Source organism: Nematolebias whitei, chromosome 21 (genome assembly GCF_014905685.2).
Source record: "Nematolebias whitei isolate Nwh7 chromosome 21, NemWhi1, whole genome shotgun sequence".
In the NCBI taxonomy this organism is placed as follows: domain Eukaryota; kingdom Metazoa; phylum Chordata; class Actinopteri; order Cyprinodontiformes; family Rivulidae; genus Nematolebias; species Nematolebias whitei.
Genome location: NC_056518.1, coordinates 21,867,427 through 21,893,151, shown reverse-complemented (window position 1 = coordinate 21,893,151; position 25,725 = coordinate 21,867,427). Strand labels below are relative to the sequence as shown.

General features: G+C 41.8%; 1 protein-coding gene across 1 annotated transcript; it reads right to left on the bottom strand.

Moving 5' to 3' along the window:
• Positions 1-600: 600 nt before the first annotated feature.
• Positions 601-25,725, bottom strand: LOC119427788 (filamin-A-interacting protein 1). Its single transcript, XM_037695430.1, has 6 exons — positions 25,721-25,725; positions 17,232-17,518; positions 16,551-16,724; positions 16,195-16,373; positions 1,408-4,219; positions 601-801 (listed from the first exon to the last, which is right to left on the bottom strand). Exons 2-6 carry the CDS (start codon positions 17,511-17,513, stop codon positions 601-603), a joined length of 3,648 nt encoding a protein of 1,215 aa, XP_037551358.1. The 5' UTR covers positions 17,514-17,518; positions 25,721-25,725.

Here is a 25,725-nt window from a genome sequence, read left to right as displayed (position 1 = left end):
CTACTACTGAATATTTTATTATTGACATTCTATACATAAAAAGCCAGGCTATCCTTTAACATGACATTTATTTAAAATATTAATCTGTAAAAAGTATTTATAGCAAAAAAAAACAAACATACAAAAACACAATTTATCCAAGATGATTGTCCTTACAAAATAATCAATAAATTTATATACGTGACAATAAAAGCAACTACAACAACAAAAAGTTAGTAGTATCACAGTCAGATATAATATTTAACCCATCAAAAAAAACAAAAAACATTTTCACCTGATTTTCACCATGACTTTTCATTTAAAATACAAAAAAAGTGTGAAACATACAATAAGGGAAAAAAAAATGCATAAAAATAATTTGGCTTTTTTATTACTAAAATGCATTCGAGTCTTGCTGTTTCTTGCTGAGTTGAGTCGGAACAACATATACCTTTGTATTACACTTTGTGAAGCACCATAAAGACAAGTTTATTATTGCTTATATTACATCAGTTAAACTCTGTTATTGTTTGACGACCTGTGCAGGGTGTACCCCACCTTTTGGGATAAGCACCAACTCCTCTCGACCCTGAATCAAAGGTCAAATTGGATGGACGTCAGTCAAGTTTTTCCTCCATTTTGTAAAATATTGCTATTCACAGTGGATTTTTTGACCTCTATCCTCACAGACTGACTCTCCATCCGAGACTCCAGCTTCACTCCACTTGAGATTCCTGGGGAAGCAGCTTTTCCTGCCTTCAGGCTCTTGGACATTGGGATCCGGGTAAGACCTGTGCGAGCCAGCTGGGTTTCATGTCCGATCTGGCAAACAAAGAAAATTAAGTTTCTTAGATAAGCTACAGAAACAAGCTTCATAAAAGAAAAAGCCTATAACAATGCTATTTATAAAGCAGAATGTAAATATAATTGAATAAAGAAAATATAAATAATTATTTTTTCTTTATCCATGGGTTTAGGCTGTATTTTGTCAGTCAGAGTGCACTGAACCGTACATGTCCTGTTTGTTTGTGAATGTACACAATGCAATATAAATGACAACATGATGTTTGGCTGTTTGGCAGTATGCCACATCATTAGCTCTGCTGCTCTGAGGCCCACCCACAGGAGCGTTTCAATCACGCCAGTCATCTCATTCCCAAACATATTATTTTGACACGCATATTATGAGTGCCACTGAAACACCAAACACTGTTATTTCGCTTTCTATTCCTAACTACATGAGATAATAATTATTTATTTTGTGAAACATCAAACACAACTGTGGCTTTACAAGTTAGGAACATGGATTTTCTAAAAGTAAAAAAATCAGAGATTGCAAAACGAATGTCGTCAAATTGGAGGTCTGGAAAGATAGAAATCTTAGGGATAGACTGATTTGAATAAGGTGGATCCTAAAGTAAAACTTACCGTGCTTTGGGTGGGTCTTGAAGTTGTGGATGTGACAGTGGAAATGGTAATACTGCTTGACACCTTTGTCTGCATGCTCCTGGTTGTAGTGGTTGTGATTTGGCGTGGTGAGCGCAAAACTGTCCCAGTTGAAAGGGTCAGCTCTTTGTTTTCTGTTACGTTAGCCACTGGTCTGACTACCATCTTTGGGGGGATGCTGCTGCCTAGATGAATGTGAATCTTGTTATCATCCGTGGTGGTGGTGATGATGCTACCATTATTTTGGCCCTTTCGGACAGGTATTGGGACCATTTGCTTCTCAGGGGTAACCTTAAACACAGCCCGTCCCATGGTCATCTCCTGAGGTTCTCGGGAAGCAGATGTCTCAGGTACCACAGCATTGCTGATTGTCATAACAGAAACTGGGGACAGGGGTCTTCCTGAGGTAGAGGAGGGGAGTCGACTGCTTTCTGGAGACTTAGCTCTAGATATTGTTGTGATGGTGACTGGAGACTTAGCTCTTTCAAGACCTTGAGGTGCAGTAGGCGTCCTTCTTCGGGTGGTTGGAGCAGAACAGGTGGGAATGATTGTGATCCTGGATTTTGGGTGACATGGGTTGGGGCTAAGAGGAGCTGAGTTTGAAAAACCATCCTCAGCAGTTGGGCTGCTGATTTCAAGAGTGGCAACATTGTTTTGGTGATCTGGAGTTACTCGAATGTGTAAAGGCTGCCCTTGGTTTTGAGGCGTGGTCAGCTTAGAGGGTAAATGCTCCCCATTAATGTGCAGAGGTTTTTCTAGACTGCTCTCCTGAGGACTGGTGTCTTTTTTTCTCATCCAGGGAATCCAGGATTTTTTTATTCCAAATTCGCTGCTAGCTGAAGGGCAGCGATCAGCAGCGCTGCTCTTATCAGCAGGCTTCTTTAGGCATTTCTGTCGAATGTTATTCATAATGTGGTTCTCTTCTTGAACAGACTTTCTGATAAACCAGGCTGGTGAGTCCTCCTCTGTTGGTTCAACAGATGACGGCTCTGTTTGTACTCCAGTGGATGTGGCAGCTACATCCATTATTCTCCTGCCATTTAAGCTGGGCCGTAATGCTCGACTTTGACGCTTTGCCATCTCTAGCTCTTTAGTGAGGTGGAAAACCTCAGTTGCCATGTTCTTAGCCTTCTCTTCCTCCTCCAAGAACTTCTGTTGTAGGATGGAGTAGTCCACTTGGAGCTGAGAAAGCTGATCTTCTTTGTGCATTAGTTCATGGATCTTCTCCTTGAATGCTAGCACATCGGCTTGTAACTCTCTGGATTTGGCCTCTTCTCTCTTGCACCGCTGTTGGAGATCTTCCTCCCGGCTTTCCTCTTCTCCTTTCTCAATGGCTTTGTTCCATGCTATCTGATTCTTCATCTCCTCCACCTGCTGGGAAAGGACGTTTGCCTTTTCTTGTTCGGTCATGAACTTTTTCTCCAGCATGTCATACTGATCCTCTGTCTTTATCAAATCTCCCTCCACTACTTCAAGTTGTTTTAGGCGATTTTTTAAGTGCTCGATTTCAAATGTGAGCTCTTTAATTTTGTTGTCCTCTTTCCCGCTGGGGTCAGACATTCTTCCCAGATCACAAATCACCGAGTTCCTTACAGATAGCTTTTGTGCCTGCTCACACCCATCCAGTTTCTTTTTCATTTGGCTCATCTTGAAGTTAAGATCCACGGTTTTATCAGTTTCAAAAGCTAGCTTAGAGCTGAGCTCCCCCTTTTCAGCTGTTAAAGCCTCCACTTTGGTTTCCATTTCAGATTTTAGTTTCAGGAGCTTTTTGCTTTCCTCTATCAGTTTCTCAGTCACATCCATAACTCTAGCCTGCTCCAGTTTGACCATGCTGCTCAGTTCGTCTTTTTTCATTTCATCTGATTTCACCGTCTCCATAAGCGCCTTTCGCTCATCCATCAAAGCAACCGTCAGAGACTTGAGTTTCCTCAGATCATCTTTGAGGCTTAGCTCGGACTTCTCCAACTTGATTTCAGAAGACTCAAGCTCTTTCATACGGATCTTGAGAGCTATCACTTCATCTGAAAGCTCCTTGGTCAGGACCTTCTCTGTTTCCAGAGCGAGGTTTAACTGTGCGCACTCAGCTTTGCTAACGCTGGATGCTTCCTCAAGCTTCTCTAACTCCATCATTCTTGTGTGAAGCCGCTCTACTTCCAGCCTGAGGTCTTTACTCTTGTTATTCTCCTCCTCTAGCCTCTTCCTGAGCTCCTTACATTGATTTTCTGTCTTGGTAATCTCCTCATCTTTTCCTTCCATCTCAAGGACCTTCTTCCGCAGGTTCTCCAATTCAGTAATCAGATTAGAGCTGCCACACTCCCCTTTGCTGATCTTCTCTCTTAACTCCTGCATTTCCTCCTCAGACTTCCTCAAAGCCCTGTTGTTTGCCTCCAGTTCCTCTACGTTGTGTGTGAGCTCCAAAAGTTTAGAGTTAAGCTGACGATTTTGGAGCTCCCGGTCAGACAGCTTGGTGTTCATTTCGTCATGTTGTTGGGTGAGTTTACTGGATTTCTCCTTAAGCTCAGCCTCCAGACTTTGCACCCGGTGGGTGTCCTCCTGAGCTCGCTCCTTGGTTTCATTCAAAGCTTGGTCTCGCTGCTGGAGCTGCGAGCTGAGCTCTTGGACCCGCTGGCTCTGCTGGTCCATCTGCTCCAGGTGCTGCTGGCGCTCATTGACCAACATCAAGGCAAAGGACTTCAGTTTGACCAGCTCTTCTCGCACCTTGGCCAGGCGTTTGCAGTGCTCCTTCTCTTTCCGTACTTGGTAGGCTTTTTCGTTTTCAAGCAACCTCTTCAGTCTGAAGAATTCAAGAGAACAAAAGAATAAAACACTTTATTTTGATGATTTTATCAATCAAACTATAATCATCATTAATAGAGATCATTTTCATTTAGCTGAAAGAAGCATAAAACACTTTTCAGAGGGTAAAAACATACTTAAAAACCCAAATTTCCTGGCTCCTCTTATGTCAGAACTGAAAACGTTGGTTACGTACTGTAACCCCAGATTCTATGAATATAGGCGTAGCCCTTTAAGGCTGTCGCTGATGGGTTTATCCCGTTATGCGTAGCATAAGCACTGAAAAAATTAGTCCACGCCCACCTGCTGTGTGGGCCCCACCCGGTCCGTATAAATTACGTTAAGAGCGGGAAATCGGCTCCCAAAATAGCTTTTTTCTTCAGCCATTTAGGAGCCAGTGAGGCCCGACGCTTAAAGGGCTACGCCTATATTCATAGAATCTGGGGTTACAGTACGTAACCAACGTTCTATTTCATATAGGCTTCGCCCTTTAAGGCTGTCGCTGATGGGTTAAGGGCGAAGCGGATGTGGTCCTCGCCTCACTGGGTCCATTCGAACACAGTAAGAAGCGGAAGCTTGCCCAAAAAACGTCTTGTCACTCAGCTCCCCGTGTGCATAACTACGCATTGCGTAATTATGTGCCATGCACAGACGCATGTTGTGTAACTATGCGTTCTGACAAAGCATGAATACCCCGGAAAACTTTCAACGGGAAGAAGAAGTTGAAAAGAGGGGGGGGGGGGGGGGATGAACCAACTGGTTCATGGCTGAACAGTATAAACAGATTAATGTCCATAAATTGATTATTGATCAAATGAACTGATTGGTAACAATAGTCATGAACTGATTAGTGACAATAGAACCAGAAACACAGACACGACTTGTGACTGAAAACAACATCTCACACTGTAATGCATGCAGACAGAAGTGAGCTTAAACAGAGTTCCATGAGAACAACAATATTCATTCTGTTAGAGCACTAAGGACAGAATGTGTCATGGAACGAGCCGTTACATCACGTAGGTAAAAGCGAATAAATGAGCAGGGTGTTGACCATGCAGCCGCAGTGCAAATGTCCTGCATTGACATACCATTATGCAGAGCAGTCGGAGATGCAATACCCCTGGTCGAGTGTGCTTTGAGGTTGACAGGAGGCCCTAAATCTGATGCTCTGTAGGCTTCAGAAAAGGCCTCACACAGCCAGTGTGACAAGCGCTGGATGGATAACGGCGACCTGCAGAAGCATCTCTATAATGCACAAACAATTGTTGAGTTTGAAACGCATTGCAGCTGTGCGCGTTATGTAACACGTCAACGCCCGCACCGGGCAGAGAAGATGAAAAGATGCTTCCTCTTCTGATCTGTGGGGGGGAAAGACCCCTCCAACGATATCACTCTTGATTTAAAAGAGCTCGTGATGTTTTAGGCATAAAAGCTGGGTTGGTCTTAAATCAGCTGAGCTGCCCGTCAGCCTAAATTCTAAGGCATGACGAAGCAACAGAGAGGGCAGATAATTACTTATCCTCTTAGCGGGTGTTAAAACCAGCAGCAGGGTTGTTTAAAGAGACAAGAATTTAAATGAAACCTGATCCAGAGGCTCAATTGGAGCTTTGATCAGGGCTCGCAGGACCAGCGTTAAATCCCACTGTGGAGCAAGTGGACGTGAAGCAGGCCTGTGTCTCTGAACATCTTTTAGAAAAACGCTTCATCAGCGGGTGATTAAAAGCTGTTCTGTCTCCGAAACCTTCGTGGCAGGAATAGATGACTGCAACGTACGTTAAAGCGTACTGAAAACCAACTCCCTATCCATCAGCTGTTGTAGAAAAAAACAACACGCCGCCTAAAAGGCATGAGGTGGCCTCTAAACCTTCTCTGTACACCAGCGCTGAAAAGCCGTCCCCTTTGATGTGTACAGAACTGTGGTAGATGCAGCACGTGAATCTTGAATTGTGCACACTATCTCCTGAGGGAGACCCATCCTCTAAGTGGGACCGCTCAGCGGTCAGACCCACAGGTGTTGACCTATTTCTGGGTAACTCTTGGTCGCTCCTCCTGCCTGAAGGAGAGCATCCTCCCTCCACGACAGTTCCACGGCGACCCGACAACAGACGTTGCAGGCCTGGGAACCATGGTGCGTTCACACGCCGGGAGCCACCAGGAGAGCTGTCAATCCCTCCTCCTGAACTCGGTTCAGGAACCGTAAAAAAACAGAGGAGGTGGGGGAAAAGAAACGCGTATAAAAGCGTTTTGGGCCACCGGCTGTGAGCAAATGCGTCCCCCCCCAGCGATGGATCGTCTCGCGGGCTCAGGGAAAACCATACTTGACACTGAGCGTTCTTCTCGCGTCGCAAACAGGTCCACAGCTGCTTTGCCAACTTCTGCTGCGTCTGAAAACATCAGGTCTGGATGGAGGGTCCGGTCCACGTGACGTGGGCCGCCCCTGGACGTCACATCTGCCCCTCCGTTCAGAACACCGGATATGTAAACCGCTCTAATAAAGAGCAGGTTTTGATGAACCCAACTCAGTAGCTTTCGCACAATGTGTAACATCTGGGCTGAACGCACACCCTTTGATGGTTATGTAAGCGGCAGTCATCATGTTGTCTGTGTGAATCAACACGTGTTGATTCTGTAGCACGGGAGCAAAGTGTTGAATCACATTCAGTACTGTGCAACACTCCAAAACATTGATGTGGGCTGATGTGTAGTGGGGCCACAGCGCCCCTACTGCTTGAGATAGGCATGTCCCCCCCCCCCCCCAGCCTGACAGCAACGTGTCCGTGAAGACTGACCCGTGACGTGGGTCTGCTGAGGGGGACTCCCTCTGACAGAAAACAAGGTGTTTCCCCAGAGTCGGAGGTCTGCTTCCACAGAGGAAGGGACAATGATCATCCGTCGTTTTGTTTTACTGGATCCACATGCAGACGTGCAGAACCACCTCTGGAGGCGTCTCATGTGAAACAAACCAGCGGAAAACACTGTGTGAGTGACATCATTTCCAACAGCTTCATGACGGAGACAGCTGTTATCACTTGCCAGATCTTACGTGGCTGAGTTGACTTTTTTTTAAAAAGTGTCGAATCTAGTTTGTGATAAACGAGTTTTCATGGTGGTTGAATTTAATTCCACTCCCAGAAACAAATGTCTGGGCCGGAAAAATCGAGCTTCTTTCCAATTTATGGCGAAGCCCAGATTTAACAGGTGTGATGTCAACACCTGATCCTGCATCAGCGCCTCCTGTCTGAATTGACAGGAGCAGCAGATCATCCAGGTAAAACAAAAACTCTCGTCTCTGTGTTAGGATGATCGGTATGCGTTCTCTGGATGTTAAACAACAGATCCAAGAACGGTCTCACCCCTCCGATCCGTGAGTAAAAACCTTGTGTTTTCTCTCCCTTGGGGAACTCTGTAGATTACTTTTATCAGAAAACTCTTGGATTTCTGCATTTAGGGATGAGAATCAGTCTGATGATGACGGGACCGTTTTTTATAACTCCTCTGAATGGAGGGGTTCGGGTTGCAAACTGTAACTTGTACCATTTGCATAAAACCTTGTCCATCCATCTGAAAAACGGCGAGCATGTTTTAGCCACTCTACGTAACGTTCGTAGGGTGAACGTGCGTTAAGTGATGTGTCATGTTTTGTACGGCTGTCAGCAGTCCGCCCCTCAACCGCCGTCATGCGTCGCGGGAATGTTTTCTGTGTGATCCCGGGCGAGACTTGAGCTGAAGGCGAAGCGTGTGACAGCTGATGACGCGGTGGGGCTGCGCGTTTGACGTCGCTGTGCGAACGTTGAAAAGGCGGAGGGCGTGACTTCATTTACGCCGTGCTGTTGGAGTGAAGGCTGCTAGCCCCGCGGGAGCACACGTTGTTCTCTGGAGGGACGCGCGCCGCTCTCGCTGGAGGGGCGCGCGCTGGAGGGAGGCGGGACTCATTACCGGGTTCTTCAGCTGCTTCACGTTTAAGCTGCGGTGAGCTGCCGAAAGCTGAGACGCGGTGGGTGACGGCTGCCCGCGTTGATTCGTCGAGACGGGTGTCGTTTCTTGTGAGAGAGAAGGGCCCCCACCCGAACCAGCCTGCGGGCCACATTTATACCGATGTGAGCTGGTTAGCGCCGGCAGCTGTGTGTGTGCGCCAGCATCAACGCAGCGCCGTTGGATGGAGGCTGTTCATCTTAGTGATCGACTCGTCATGTCAAGAGCGGCGGTGAGTTAAAACCCTATTTAAGGACACCGGCTCATGTGGAGGCTGTTCCATCCCACGAATGCGAGTTGACACCGCTTGAGTGAGGATCGTGCAGTTCTAGTTGGTAACGAGTTATTTTCGCTTACCGTTGTGCCGTGATCGACTCGTCATGTCTAGAGCGACGGTGAGTTTAAAAACCTTTAATTAAGGACACCGGCTCATGTGTGGAGGCTGTTCTGTGATCGACTCATCATGTCTTAGAGCGACGGTGAGTTTAAAAACCCTTATTTAAGGACACCGGCTCGTGTGTGGGGCTGTTTCATCCCACGAGTGCGAGTTGACATCGCTTGAGTGAAAATCGTGCAGCTCGGGATTATAACGAGTTATTTAACTTACCATCGTGCCCTGTAAGCGACTGGTAATGTCTTGGAGTGGCGGTGAGTTTAAAAACCCTTATTAAGGACACCGGCTCTTATGTGTGCGGCCGCTGTGAGCTCATCCGGGCTTACAGACTGGCTAAAAAACAGACACTTTGATCATTAATGATGATTTATTTCAACTTTCGTGTCACTTTTACACACACCCTCCGGAGACCGTCATTTTGAGAGCTTTCTCTCTCATGAGCTCTGCGATTGTTTGCCCAGAGCGCTGTCTTGCAGGCGAACTCTGGGGAAACGCTGAGCTGCAGGCTGCCGGAGTGAAGAGGGCTGGATTCTGACGAGCGGGGCTGGTGGTGGAACTCAGCGAGAGCCGCGGCCGTGGAAAAGTCGAAGCTTGCTCGCGACGGTCCCTCCAGCGGAGACGGGGTGGGCCGCGCGGCTTGATGAGGTGGCGCACAGCTTCTGGCACCTCCTCCGACTGTTTCACTTCGCCAGCATGGTTTGAAGCTGCTCTGAACAGCGCGTCCGCGATGAGCTTCATCAGGTCTTGTGCAGATTCTCCGGCAGCGAGGGGAGTAACGAAGCCAGGTGGGTCGATGGATCATCGTCATCCGCGCTGCAGTCCTCGACAGGCAAACCGCGGGAGAGGCACACATGTTGAGCTGGCGTCAGCTGCCTTACAGAGGGAGTTCTTCGTCTCCAAGGCAGGTCTGCGGCCTTCAGTCCCTTGGACATGCTATATGCTAGCAGCGCACGTTGTTGCTAACTGCGGCTGCCTGAAAACACGTCGGTGGGCTCGATTGGAGAGTGTGGTCGCCGTCTGGTTCCTCCGGAGGGACGGGACGCTGCTCCGACCTGGGCAGCTTCGCTCCGGAAGCTTCCGCGAGGTTTGGCTCCAGGGGGGGTTACCGAGGAATAGCCCCGCTCGGTGAATCCCTCAACTCTGGTGATGGGAGCGGACTGGGGACCGACTCCTCTAATCTACCAGGAAAGAACCGTCTGCGGCCTCGCCCGTCGAACGTCCTGTTGGAACGTGAGGCCGTATGGATCAAGACGGTGAGCCACAGTGGAGCCCAGTGAAAAACAACCTTTCCGCCGATCATCCGAACTGGCGGGAAAAAGGCGAGGGACGTAGAAAAAAGGGGTCCCTTATGTCAGCCTCCTCCTGGGTTCCGCCGGGCAACCCCTGAGGGCGCTGTCGGCCGGGAGCGGTGTGATCGCCGATGCGAAACGAGGTGGGATGGGGTGAGCATTCACTCAGCCCCCCTCCACCTACACTACGCTCCCCAGGAGGGAAAGAGCAGCGGGGGCTGCAGCTGAGCACGCCTTGCCCCGGAGGAACCATCCGGTTCGCCCCGAGGGTCGGCGATAAGAGGAAAAACACAAGATGGCGTTGTCCAGCGTGTAGTGACCTGTCACTGGGAAAAGTTCCCCGACGCTTACCTTGGAATAAGACTGCTGTCATCTTCTCCTCGGGGAGGAGAACTCACCGGACGACCGGAGGTCGACTGCCGGGCCAAGCATCCTTCACAAAGGTTGGTCATTTACACAATTTATCGTCTTTGTTCTTCTGAAAGTGCTATATTAGCTCGCTGAAGAAAAAATGGGAGCCGATTTCCCGCTCTTAACGTAATTTATACGGACCGGGTGGGGCCCACACAGCAGGTGGGCGTGGACTAATTTTTTCAGTGCTTATGCTACGCATAACGGGATAAACCCATCAGCGACAGCCTTAAAGGGCGAAGCCTATATGAAATAGAACTAAGACCATCTTATGATGAGGAATGATGGAGCTGTAGCTTTTTTAGTCAAACATGCTACATGTTATGATTAAAGTGTATGTTGTGAATGACTTTTAGCTACAACCACACTACATTTTTTCCACAATATCTTTTTAACTGACTGACTTATAGCAGTCATCTTAAACTGAGCTGGCTCCATATGGATGTGTATCCAATGATTATTCCCTGATAATTTCATCAACATTTGACCAGTGGTTTATGAAATATTTTGCTAACAGACATAAGCGCACCCCCCCCCCCCCCCCCCACACACACACACACAGACAAAAAAACATTGTTGTCTGCCTTTGGCGGCAGGTAAGACAGAAACATTGGGGGGAAACAACTCCCAGCAATACTAACCAAATTAAATTAAAAGAAAAGTGGTTGTAAAACATGTGTATAATAATGACAATAATATAAACAGTACTGATTCATTATAAATGCACTTTCCCTTAAAAACAGGAATGAGCATGAGCTTTGACATTAAACTGCTGCTAATTCGCGTAGATAATTATCAGTGACTTTCCAAAGTATATTCATATGTTTGTTCTGTTTTATTTTTTAAATAAAAATTCCAGCTTTATTTCCATGTTCAACTTTTCTCCATGGAGAAACATTTTCCTTTGAGTTTCAAAGCCCTAAACATTGTTCTACAGTCATGTCTTATTAAAGAAAAGAAAATCAAAGCAATTGATCAAATACAATATTTGACATAAAGTTACACAGATTTAACAATAGTCTGATGAACACGGCAAAAATCTACTTCACAACATCAAAACGCCATGTTACCCCCTGCTGATGGGAAAGAAAAACACAAACAGCAAGTGAAAGTTTTACTAACAGCCCCTCACCGAGCTGTGGGCTTTTCTCTCAGCTTCTTTCTATGCAGCTCATGCCCCGCTCTCATGCGCAGCTCCAACAAAAAGCATGCAAAGCAGCTACGTCTCCTCCTCGCACACTTCCAGTGACATTTCTTATGCATCATTCAAAGTGAACAGTTTTGCATTGCAAAATAACGCAAACTAGAGCAACCAGCACAAGGAAAGATGTGCAACTTTAACCATTCAAAAGGCAAAATGAGCTTCTAAAACCTGTCTCAGAATCAGAGCCCATTCAAAACTTACCCACTAAAGATGCTCTAAGCTGCAGATAAACCCAGCAGAAACACACCAAGTGTGCAAGAGTCTCCTTTTCTCCCACAGACCTTCCTCCATCAAACTCCAAGCATTTTATCACAAGAAGAAAAGACAAAATAAAATACTCTGGAGCACCTCCAGTGTGCGATGTGACCTCACCCGTACGGGATAGAAAAGTGCACGAGAGAGTGTGCTGCTCTGCTTGGAGCAGCAGTGAAAGAAGGAGGAACCAAAGCTAAAGAGGAAGGGTTCTGCAGAAGTCCTTCCACTTTTTGCACATTTTTCAACACAGGAAACCTTTAAAACTATTGGAATGAATTTTAACATTTTCTCAGTCCATGTTGGGTGGAATCAAATCTGATTTTTGGTACATAAAGCCAGAAGACAAGCAGATGCATGCGTGGGAAGAGGACGTGTATTCATGTTTCACTTCAAGGGGAAAGTTGAACAAGCGTCCATGCAAAGTCTCCACATAATGAGGAAACCAGACACAATGAGATGAACAACTCTTTCAGGGTGAAGAAGATCTGCGAGAACAGATTCAATCAGTGCAGGAAGCTTTTTTTAATACAAACTGATGCAGAGAGTTGATCATTTTAGAAACAACGCCACGTCCCTGTGAATGATTTGTCAATAAATATGTTCACTGATGGTGTGAATGTTTATGAAGCATTCTCACTATTGTGATCCATTTTTCTTCTGTACATTTTTCAGCATCTTTCTCGTTCCACAATTTTTGTGCTAGTTCAGCAAATCATATATCAAAACATTGAGCTTGTTCAGGAGAGGGGTGATATGACTTTAGTATCGGTGCAACTTTAGCTTTTTGAAATATTTAGCCTTTTCTGCCAATTTTTTTCTCATAGAAAATGAAGTGAGCTCATTTTACCTCCTTAAATTTTTTTTAGATCCGTTTACAACCTTTTACTGCTCCTGTCATATTTTGTTCCGGTTCAGTTTCTTTCAGTTTTCTTGTGCAAAAAAATAAATAAATAAATAAATAAAAAAATCAGCTAATTTCAGCTGTTTTCTAGCTGTTTTTTTGCTTCCTTCAGATCCTTTCTGCAGTGCTGACTACAACATTTTTGTGCTTATTCTAACATCTTTCTGCTAATTTCAGCTTGTTTTGCTCCTTTTAGCTCCTTTCTGCAAGTTTCAGCTTTTTCTACTATTTCAGCTAATATTCAGCAGTTTTATGCTAATGTTAGCTTTTTCTGCTAATTCCACATTTTTTGCACTCATTTCAACTTTTATCAATATGCTCTCTCCGCTTCCTTCTTGTAATTTAAGCTTCTTTCTGTTTTTTAAACTACATTTCAGCTGTTTATTTTTAATTTTTATTTTTGGCTAATTTCTTTTCTTTTCTTTTTTTCCAGCTAATTTCCACTTTTTTTGTGCTCATTTCAGCTTCTTTCAGCCTAAATGGGCAAACATGTTCTTTCTGCTCAATTCTGCTAATTTAAGCTTGTTATACATTTACAGCTACCTTTTTAGCATTTTTAGCTAATTTCAGCCTTTTTTCAGATAAATTCACATTTTTTGGTGGTAATTTATGCTACTTGTAGCTTAATTAACTTCGTTCTACTAATTTCATCTTGTTATACTCCTTTCAGCTTATTTCAGCTAGTTTCAGTTATTTCAGCTAATATTTAGTTGTTTTATGCTTCTTTTTTTTTTTTTTTTAGCTTTTTTAGCTAATTCCATAAACTCATTTCAGCTCTTTCCACTTCCTTCTGGTAGTTCAAACTTCTTTCTGCCTTTTCAGCTACTTTTCAGCTTTTTTGTTGTTGCTAATTTCAGCTGTCTTTTTAGCCAATTTCATAATTTCTGTGCTGATTTCTGCTTATTTAAACATAATTCAGCAAATATGTGTTCTTTCTTCTTTCTTCTGCTAATTTAGGCTTGTTCTTTCTTTTCAGCTAAAATTCAGCATGTTTTTTTTAGCTAATTTCAGCTGTTTTTCAGCAAGTTCTTCAGTAATTAGCATTCACACTGCATTTTCACAGGAAATGCAATTACTCTTGTTCCAATTACCATCATTTTTTTGGCCAGTTAAGATTAACAACTATACAAGTGAAAATCTAAATATGTGCAGTGCAACATGTAACAATCATATTTACACAATGTGATGTCACTTAGATGAAAATAATGTTCATTTTAAAATTACTGTTATGCTAAAGTCCAAACCATGATGTCAGTGGTACCTGACACAGACGGTTAAGTCCTGAAAAAAAAAACGTAGTTGATGTGAAAGAATAAACATTGTATCAGATATTAAGCATACAAAAACACAAGTTCATCTTTAGGTGAAGATATATGTATTTTTAAAGAATTAAAATAAAAAATAAAAAATTATCATGCAAATAGTTTATTTTATGGATAATTCTACTTTGTATTTCCTAGTAAACTTGCTGTGTTGCACTCTTTGCTCAAAGGAAAAGCATAAATACTTTGCTCATGGTTGTATGGCACTGTACTGAACAAACTGATCAAAAAAGGTTAAATCATTTAATCTGGACCAGTTTCTTTAAGGGAGAAATGACTAAACCTTTTTTGTTGTTATCTACCTGGATGATTGAGCCTACAAAACTTTTTTTTTAATTGACTGATAGTTAAACTGGAAAAATTGGAGCCCATTTTAATATTCATTTGAAGCATTTTGTTCCTGATATGAACAATTTGAGGATCTACTGCAGGTTTTTTTTAGTTTTCTTTGCGTGACTCCGAAACCCCATCAGGAGCAGAGGCCGTTTCTTCTGTCAGCCTCCACACATTCCACCATGCCACTTAAAAATGTTAAACTTCCTGACATATAAATCGCTCTGTTGCATGAAACCGTGCTAATGTCTGATGGCTACCATCAGAAACAGCTTCTTCAGTGCCCGTCCTCTGCATTCCTGCAGAAGTTTGGCACAGAACCTCTGACTCGTCTCTCCTCACTCTCAGACTGCTGTCGGAGATCACATCGATGAGTATGAGATCACGACACGCTCTGAGGGAGCGAACTGTCGAAACACAGATGGAAAACAGAAACTTGTGTCTGTTTTTGCATTCTGGTCTTACACCTTAAAAAAAAAAAAAATCTAACGTATGATAACCCTATGAGTCATAGGCAATTTTTTTTATTCCCGGTATTATTATTCCCATCTAGTAAAAAATCCCAGATTTTCAGTAGTAACAGCTTCACACCAAAATGAAAAACACTGAGCTCTGTGAAAAAAAGCCGTCAATCATACTAACATGTAAAATGACCAGAGATTTAAAAGAAATCAGCAGAGGCTGCATCTATGCCTTCTGCTTATCAGTTGTTTGGCAAACCATGAATGCAATTAAAGTCCTGGCATCTTTTGAAGGAATCCTTGTTGTTTACACTTCATGCCAGTTTCCAAATAAAATGACCTTATCTCCCATTTTGATGGTGTTTGCACGTTTTCTTCCCCTGATCAGAACCCCTCAACCTCATCAGTGACCACATTTCTCCAATGATGTCATCGTGAGAGAGTTGTTCTTCTAAAAACGGCTTTTACTGTTTTATTTATGCCACTTGCACTGAACTTCCGGTTTTGTTCTTTAGTTTTTTTTTTCCTACCAAAAAGCCTGGACTGAAAAGCTTAAATCAGGGGTGTCCAAACATTTTCACATGTGGGCCAAAACCGTGAAGATGAAAGGAGTCGTGAGCCACAAAAAAAAAAGAGAATTAAATAAATAATTAAAAGCGTACATATTTTTAGTGTTGTTTATTTTTTTTTTACTCGGTATAAACAATATTTTGGAGAAAGGACAAAATTTATACATTTGGGTGGAGAAGGTGTTCTAAATTATTGTAGATCCAAAACATTAAAAGCTTCATAAACAATAATGTGTTATTACTTTTTTAAATCAAATTTATTTGATTTTATTGATTTATTGCCAAAAGATTGTATTAAACTTAATATAGCTCATTTTGAGATTTTTTTTTATTTTTTATTTTGCTGTTAAACCTAAAAATTACATGAAAAACGGTCATCATTAAATTTGCAAAATGTCTCTTAAGCCTATAGGTCAAATTTAAACCATCTTTAAACTGCTACATAAAATCACTCCAAGGGCCACAAATGGCCCCCGGGCCGCACTTTGGACACCCCTCATGAGAAACTTCTCTAGATCTTGCCATGATATTTTAATCCAAACTCTGGGGTCTCCATGTAAAGAGTTAGTTTGTGACTATTTTAAATGGAAGCTGAGACTTGTGTTACATTAAATGAATGAGTCTTAGAATCAAAAATATACCTCGTTCAAATAGTTGATGGTGATATCTCACATTTTCTATTTTTTGTACTATTTGTGTCAGTCAGTAAGCAACAGCTGCAGCCTCATTCAAAGTCTTCACATCACATCTAACATGATTTTTTAAATTTAAAATTCCTCAACACATATGTCAAACATCGATTTAGATGTAAACATTTTATAAACTGTTGTTCAGTATTTCCTCGCTCTTTCCTCTTCACCTTTCTCTCTCCTGCTCCAGGAGGTTGGTGAAGTCGTCACTCTTGTTCATGTAGTCGGCGTGTTTGTGTTTCTCCGTCTCCAGCTCATGGACCGTGCGGCGGTGGCACTTTTCAGCCATCAGCAGTTGGCCCAGCATCCGGCTGTACGTCTCCTTGTGCTTCTCCTGCAGACGTTTCAGCTGCAGAAAGACCAAAAACACGCAGGAGTTGTTGCATATAAAGTTTACTGACGCATTAAAGAGATTTAAATCAGTTTACAAGGTTAGGACGGATGCCTTTTTGATTTTCTTGGCTTTAAAATACATAAAGAAATCCTCAGTATGCTTCAAAGTTTTGGTCAAATGAACAGTGCTGACCTCAGCCATGGGTTTTTGGTAAACACTGGGGCTGCGTTGTTTGGTACCGGTGATGAAGCTGTCCCTCTGCAGAGCTTTAAGGGCCGAACTGGGGGCCACACAGCCATACTGTGACTCAAATACCTCTGGAGGAGTCTGCTGGGACCTCAGCACACAGATGATATCTTCCATGGCCTGAAGTCACACACACACACACACACACACACACACACACACACACACACACACACACACACACACACACACACATACACAAACATATAAAATTATATTTTGTGGCCTGATGAGGACAATAAGCATCCAGGTTTAAAAAAATGACCTCATCATTTACATTTTACTCTAATATATAGCTCTGAAAAGTTTTTAAATACTAATCATCGTTGATATTTTACTTCCAAGGAGACAGGCCTTCATGTAATCTCTTGAAATGATCTTGATCAATAGTTCTTTGAAGGTTGTCTTTGGACTTTTGACATTTTGGCTCTTTAAAAAGCAAAATATGTAAATTATGTAATACAAGGATGGCTCATTACTTTTGCACAGTACTGTAAGTATAATCAGAAAATTGTTGGACAACACAAGATGGAGCTATTGCTCTAAAACTGCATCACAACAGCTGAGTTTATCTACAGTGCATATTCAAGCATGCACACACAAACTGAGAAGCAGAGAAGGACAGACCTGAACTTCTCCTTCCATGATCCCCAGCAGTTTCAGCAGATCCTCTTTGGACAGATCCTTGATGTCCCCTCGTTTGTCTCCAGCCTCCGTGGACTCGAACAACAGCTTCTCTTTATCAGAGATCACATCTGCCTCATCCTCACCTTCCTCCAGTTGAACTCTGGCCTTCAGGCTCTTCACTGGCATGCCTACTTCCTGTTCTTGGTTGATGACTTGGTCACCTGGTGGAACCACAAGAACCCCGTCTGCTGGATTCTCCACCCCACTACTTTTGGACCTCATCTTACCTGAAACAAAAACAGAAGAAACACGTTTTTTTTTTTTTTTTTTTTTTTTTTTTTCAATATTTTATTTCAGTCTACTTCCAATTTTATACTTTTACTGAAGCTATTTCAGAATAAATGAAGACATCTGAATTAGTTTTAAATTTTACATATGATCTTTTTGCACAATCATAATTTACTATGACTGCAAAAAGCTAATGTGTAAAATTAGGTATACTTAGGACACTGGCCACGACTGCCTCGAGAACTCCCTATCAAAGTTTTTTATATATCTTCTTTTTTGCCCATTTTGAAGTACCTAAAATATTTCTAGTTCTGTAAATTAACTTTGTCATTAAGATCCTGAAAGCTCAAATCTGTACCCGGACTTATGCGTGCACAACATGCAGTAAGACTGTTTTTTGGTCTGTTCATCAGGATATGTTTTGATTTATTTCTTAGTTTTATGAACAAATGTGGGTTTTTATAGCCGTTTTCCTTTTTATATGGCAGACACTGCCTGTTGCTACAAGCAAACGATGTGGAAAATGTTGGGTCACTGCATGTGATAAAAAATATTGTACAACATTAAAAAGTTTTCACTGCATTGTGCAGGTTTCTTTTTCCTTCCAGTGGCGAACAAAGATCCAGATTCATGTGAGAAGATACTTTGTTCTTCACAAAAGTTCACCTGGAGCTGCAACAATCATCATCCTAATAGAAAGAGGCAGGGTTGCAACTTAATACCCTTCCTGAGTAGCAACCACTTCACACATAATACACAAAATCCACCTAACAGCGTAAGTGCACTAAAAGAAACTCTGAACTGTCTTATAGATTGACTAACATACAAAAGATAGAAAAAGAAAGGAAAATAAACTTGTAAATTTGTTCTTTCTTGGGTTCAAATGTTTTATTAAATAGCTTTTTTTGCAAACAGCCTTTTAACAGTTTATCTTTAGCTCCTGAGATGAAACTTTGACAGAAAAGCCCAACGATCCGTGTTCACCGTTATCTTCTAAAGAAGTGAAAGGCAGTCCTTTTAGAGAGCTAATCACCTAAGAACAGTTTGGATCAGAAAGATCGATCTACAATAAAGACTCTGATGAACATGATGGTCATCATCAAGAAAAGGGTTTCATCTTTTGCTGTAACGGTGGTCAGGAAAGTTAAGAAAGCAGAGAAGTGTAATGATGCTTGAAGCCAGTCTTTGAATTCCACCTGCTTCCAAATGCACATGGCCCAAACTAAGAGGGGGTGTGAGATAACGCTGCCTGCATCCTTCATGTTGAGTCTATCTGAGTTCAGTTAGTTCACGCTGGCTTCAAGGTGATCTGGTTCATAACTGGAGATTCATTTCAGCCTCTTCATTCCTGATCATAACTATTAGTTTCAGCCATTGGCTCACTAGCACTGGCTCCTATTCTGCACCAGTTTGTAGAAGGTGGTCGAGGCAACATGTAACCATGGAGTATGAAGACTTCCTACAAGTGGAGGGCATTAAAACGTCCAGCCATGATGAAACGCCTAAACATGTGCAGTAATGTAAATGACTCGAGCAGAATTCCTGAGTACAAGCAACGCATCAGTTGGCAGAGTTGGAAACTTGATGGTTTATTTTTAGTTTCTGGGCTGAAGCCAAGAAGATGCAGAGGAGCTACTGTAACACAGCAGCTCGTTTTGCAGGGTCACTGTGGTCCAACGGAGAAACCTGGGGAGAGAATGTGTCACAGCTGAGTTTTACCTGTAAAGGCATACAGACGTGGATAAATGTGTTTGTACACAACAATGATGAAATCAACTCGTGAAAATCAGACTAGGTCCTGGAGAACCCTCACGTCCCGCTGAGAGTCACGCTGCAGGATACGCCATGGATCTGGGAGCTGATGTGTCTTTCCGTTTTGTCTCAGGAGGACGCCAAAGACATATATAATTGGATATATGATAACAGGTTTTCTGCTTTTTGGAATCGGCTGGTTCCTGGTTTATCAACATACAAAGAAGACGGCTGCAGCTAATTTGGCCCTCGTCAGGCTGCCTGCTCTGAAGGTTTGGTTTGTGCTACGAGTACTCAAAATCAGCTGATTTACGAGCTAAACCGTAAGATGGAAGCGATTTGTGAGATTCGCAGGCCACATGGCTTCTAGGACTCTCCAGCTTTTTGGAGACGACCTTGAAGGAGGCTTATAGCACGGACCACAAATCTGGCCATTGTGGATCAAAAGTACCAGCAGGATTCAAGACTGACAAGACAAAAACAGTCTGCCTGAAGAAATCAACAATTGTGGCTTATCTGAATCTGACTCCTCTGTTTGGCCTCAAAAGCAGGCCGACTATCAAATTTCTCCTGGGACATGGGTAACTAAGGAAAAATCTTTGTCTATCGCAACCCCCCCCAAGAACTTCTGTGCAGGCTTATCAGAACTGCCGGCTGACCAACATCTTATCAAGATATTCGCGTTGTATCTCGGTGCAATGCCAATAAAGTTTATTCTGATTCTGACTATGGCCTACTGGAAGTGTCTCATGGACAAATCTCACCATCTTTACATCAAATGCGTATGTAAAGTGTTTATAAATGTGCTTGCTGGCCTGGTAGAGTTTTTTTTTATGGCTTAAATCGTGTCCTGATAGGACAAGATGCGAAGAGATCTTTTTTGTTATACATCTATCCATCCTCATGGCCTTTTCTCTTTTTTCTATCTAAAAATATTCTGATAAAGAATAAGAGGCCGCACTCTTGTAGCAGCAGCAACGTGCACTCCGCCCATCTTTCGGACGACTGCACAAACATAATCTCACGGTATCTCGATACAGTGATAATAAAGTTTATTCTGATTCTGAGAATGCCTTGATAGTCTTGATATTTCATACAGACTCTAGATACCCTGTGTCAGATGTAACAAAGCAGCCCCAGAACATAACCATTATCGTAGGTGCAGTGTTCTTTCCTTTATATGCTTTAATTTTGGCTTTGTGATCATAGTTGATGGGACTTGTTGCCATAAAGTAGCCTTGTCTCATCCATTCAAACAATGTATTCCCAGAACCTGTGTGGCTTCTCATTTTCAATATGCATTTTAGCAAATTCCAGTCTTTCTTTTTTAAGATTTGCTTTCATCTGTGGCGTTCTCTTCAGACATCATTCATTCAGTCCACTTTGTCACAAACCGCTTTTAAACTAAACGAGTCATCACAAATCACAGAGCCTTTATAATAAAGATGCTGGATTTATTTGAGGTAACTTTTTCCAGGTTAAACACAGATTTGACTTTTTAAGACTTACTTTTTAGGAGCTACTTATTAACCAGTCTTCAAGACTTACTTCTACAAGAATTCTTTGCTGTCTAATTCTACGACTGATCATTGCGGTCTCTAACTTCATGATTTTTTTTTTTTTTGTAAAACAAAAAGGGATTTCTGAGCTGCATGGCTTGCATTCCAGTCTAGCATGCTATGCTGCCACTTGTCTTTATGGAATATAGAGGATGATCTCTGAGGTCCACTTAAAATCCACCCCAATGCCCACTCAAATTCATGTCATTCAAACTAAAACGCACATCTGTCTGGCTGGAATCTTACGTGAAGGAAGGCCCTAAAACCCTGCAAGACTCCAGTCAAGGTCTGAACCTAAATTTAAAATGGAGCCCTAAATCTGTACTGAGGTTTGCTCGAAGTTCAGCTGTCGCATATGTGTTTATATATAGGCCCCGTGTACCCATGATGTGAAATTCCGAAGTCAGAAAGGAAGCTGTGAAACTTTACAGAAGTCAGCAGCACTGATGTTTAATATGTAACTTTTTAAATTCTTAATCTGCACTTACCTGAAGCAAGTCCGAATTTACCTGCACATCCATTTAAATAAGTCAAAATGAATATATTTGGATTTAAGAAGCAGACACATGGTTTAAGTAAAATATGAATGAACAGAAAAGGCTTTTAGTTTTATTTTATTTAAATATCAAGAGTACATGCGGAGATTTGGGTAATTTTCTGTCTTTATATTACCTGAAGTGATTCACTCTTGATTTGTGGACACTGATCAGGACTCTCATTGGTTTTAAAGAAATTACTTTATAATTAGTTTATGAATCAATAAAAGCACCTCAAAGGCTTTTTGGGAACATGAAAATTTCAAAACGTGGATGAAAGTTAAATTATAACTGGGCGAAAAGTTAGGAAACGTTTAGGAAGAGGATAAGAGTAAAAATTCTGGGACGCAGTAGTTTAATAGAGCATCACATCATCAGAAAATCAAGTTTATTTCAGTGCATTTGGGAGTATTTTCATGACAAAACGTGTGTGACAAAATAGGGAATGGGGAACGTTTCATGTTTTGAGTGTTTTCCAGTTTGTTCATGAAGAAGCAGAGGACACAAGCCCACCAAGAAATGGGAACCAGTTCACATTGTTGCTGAAGATAAGAAAGGAAGCTTAAAGTCAATCCTGGTGATAAGAAATAATTGTGACCATGCAGTTGTACAAAGCTACAGTCTGCTTTTGGATCTTGATAGATATCTTATTCCAATAACCTCATGAATTAATTTCAGACAAGTGCTGAAAACTACAAGCACAGTTGGAGGAATTTAATGAGGGTTTGCATACAGATTATTACAATTTTTTATATCATTTTCGACTCGATTTTGGTCTTTCAAGCTTGTCTTTCTCTAATGATGACTTCTATAAATACCCCACAGCCACAAAATAATGCTGACATGTCACAGCGGAGCAAAATGTCAGCATAGAGGGTTTCATCTTGTAGTGATTTCCTGATGTCACATTAACCCGATCCTCTCACTGGAGGCAACTGTAGCTTCAGCAGGTATAATTTACATCACCTGATGAGCAAACCAGAAATTATGATCTGTATTTTTTTTAATGATAGAGCAAAAACACAAATACAAAACCAAATACAGTGCAGGTAGATTGCGAATTTAGTCATTTACTATTTTACTACTATTTTAGGTGTTTACGTTGTGGTATGCATGCATACTTGAAGAAATTCATATTCCCTGCTGGCTTGCAACCCATAGTTTTAAGCAAAGGTCCTGCATGATCTGTTAGTGTTCAGAGTATGTGTTAGGGTTGACTCTCAGCTACTACCACACTCAATTTTAGCTCAATAACTTTAAAGTTGACTGAGTTATAGCTGTTTTTGTGTCAAAACATAATCAGTTGTAGATATACTGTACATTTTATGATACCATTCCAAGAGTTTCGTTGAAATCGGTTCATTGGTTCATGAGATATTTTGCTGACAGACTAGCAAAAATGGACGCACAGGCCTCATTGTAGCTGGTAATAAGAATGAAAAAGAAAAAGACAAGTGTATTTAGTCACTTTGATCTCTGGTGTTTATAATGTTACAGGTCTTTGAAATGTCCTGAACACATTTTGTCCTCTAAACCAGGAAGTTATGCCTTTTAGAAAAAAATTTTTGTTTGTTTGTTTGTTTCATAATTTTACTTTTTGAAATGCATGGTGGAATAATTCCCCACTTGGTCAACCATGCTGATCCAAATCTCCAAACCACATTCAGTTTCACGTTCTATATGTATAGATTTTTTAATTTTTTATGTTTTTCACATTGACATAAAAGACCAAAGCCAGTAACATGTATGTGAAATAACATAGTAAACGTGAAAGACCCAGTCTCAAAATAAATCTGTAAATACTTTCAGTCTTCAGCAATAATAACCCTCAGAGACATGTCATACTTTTCAGATTCATTCTGAGTAACATCTTCGGGAAGACGAGGTGTGACATCATCACACAGCTCACATGATTAAGTCATGATTGTGTCGTTTCATCCAAACAAACGATGAGCGGGTGAAAATATGGAAACAATTTTCTACCCTCAATGAAATTTTCTATGTTTTTTACAGTAAAGACATAAAATCAAGGACATGATATATAAAGAGACAATTAAGGAATGAAGCATTCACAGTGATTAAGCTTCCCCTTTTGAACTTTTGTTGCATCATCACATGATCTTGGGAAGATCTTGGGTTGCTATGGAGTTTAGGGACTTATTTTTAAATGAAGGCTGTGTGAGTTACGATAGCCACAGCTCAGCGAGTCATCCTAATGGGTCTAAACTGTATGTTTGGAATTTAAGACTGGAGGCACTTATATGACTGGAGCAGCACATGTGTCGGTGACAGCTGCTGGTGAGGCCCCGCAGACCTCCAGAAAACGCCCACGACAGACGACCACCAGCTCCACCTCCTCTGTTGTGTTTCTGTTCATATAGATTCACATGAAGTGTGTATCACCCCGCATAAACTATTGTATTCTAACCTATGACTCCTTCAGACATGTAAAGAGTAAATTCAAAACATGGATCAGGTTGTTGTTGACAGATTTAGTACTAAATTGGATCCTTTGCTGCTTTGTTACCAAAAAAAAAAGCATCACTTCTTCCCATTTCTTTAGTTAAATCTATGAAAAGTACCAAAAATAAAACCGTTTGACATAAATAAAATTGTATTTCATGAGGAACAAAGGGGTTTCTAAAGAGCTGTTAGTGGAAAGCTTGGTTTACAGTTGATGACCAACTGTAAACCAAGGACCTGGGAGGTCTTGTGTCGGGTCTTTGCAGGATTTAACTGCTCATCTGCACCACATTTTTGGCCTGACGCTTGAAAAACTTGAGTGAAAAAGTGTCCAAAGTCCCCAAAATCTTTGAAAGATCCTCAAAAAGCCAAGAGAACTATTGATTGCTTTAAAATATTAAAAGATCATTAGAAGCAAAATATATAGGATTCAAAGGCCTAGCATTCATTTAAAGAATGCAGCCCGCCACCTTTTGTGCAAAAGTTTAGACTAGTCATTTGGCTGTGGTAGCCATCTTGAATTAAGTTGGCTCCAAAATGAATTATATGCACGGTAAATGATTATATCTTAAAAGTTTCGTTGAAATCTATACAGTGGCTCATGAGATATTTTATTAAGGGGTACACAAACATGGAGCAAAAACATTACCATCCTTCAGCTTTTAGCGGTGGGTGATAACGATGGACAGTTTATGACTTTTACACAGTCACACATATAAAACAAACAAAAAAAGATAAGGGCAGCGCTTCACGATGGATGGTGAGACTTGATTTTAAAGTTGCTCATGACTAAACTATGTCACCTTCTGCAACAAGTGACACAGAGCCATTCTAATGCCATGAGCTCAGCCTCACATCTCAGATCAGCAGTGTCTTGGCAAACGCCCAAACTGAGCTTACGTCCGTTTCAGTTTAAACAGGGACCGCATTATTGATTTACAGCAAGACTGATTCATTTACAAGCTGGGACTGATAAATGTTCACAAGTCTCTCTTTTCAAGGAGCCATTTAGCTGATTAAAGTTTACAGACTGTTGAGAGCATGTGAGGAACAAGTGCAAAAATGTTAATGAGGGCTATTTCTGCAGCACTTCTCTCTGGCCTGTTATTGGTGATACACTATAAGCTGCAGAGGGTGGCTGAAAGATGAATTTCCATAGCATGAGCCACCCTCCCCTGACATTTCTCTTTTTCTTTTCAGTTTACTGAGACGCTGTGATGTCACTTCTGACAAACAGCGACTCCCAGGAGCCATGAGATGACTTCACGAAATGGAATTCGTTTTGGCGTCTCCACAACCCCAAAAATATTCAGGATGAAATATGTCCTCCTCCTGCAGCCCATCAAGGCTCGAGCTAAAGTAAGCGTGTGTGTTTGTACAGTTAGAGCTTATAGTACACTGCGCTGCAGAGGTGTTGAGGGCAAAGGTCACATGTAAGTACATATAATTCCCAATGATGGCGTCTTCTGGATCAGAGAGCTGCTTTCACTTTGTCCTGTGAAGCTGTGGGCTTCTCCTCCCACATGTAAATCAGAAAATTCTTTGCACTAAAAGCTCTCATTCATACATTTGTTGAGAAATGTTTGATTCATAACTTTTACTTTCCCTTATGCTGTCTGAACGATGAATTATTAACTCTAAAAGTGGTCTTTTCAGGAAGATTATTCCAAAAATCCCAAAAATGTTGAATGAATAATTGATGAGCTGAATAGTTTGTGGATATTAGTTTAAACTGCACCTTAGATAAAGGTTGCTTCATAAAACTGGTGTCAACTGTAGCAGCAGTTTTAGATTAATTAATTTATGAATAAAAAACATTTATTTTTTATTTGTTTTCCACACAGGAGCAAAGAAAAACATTTTTTTAATCATTCTAAAGGAACTTGCTTACCTGCT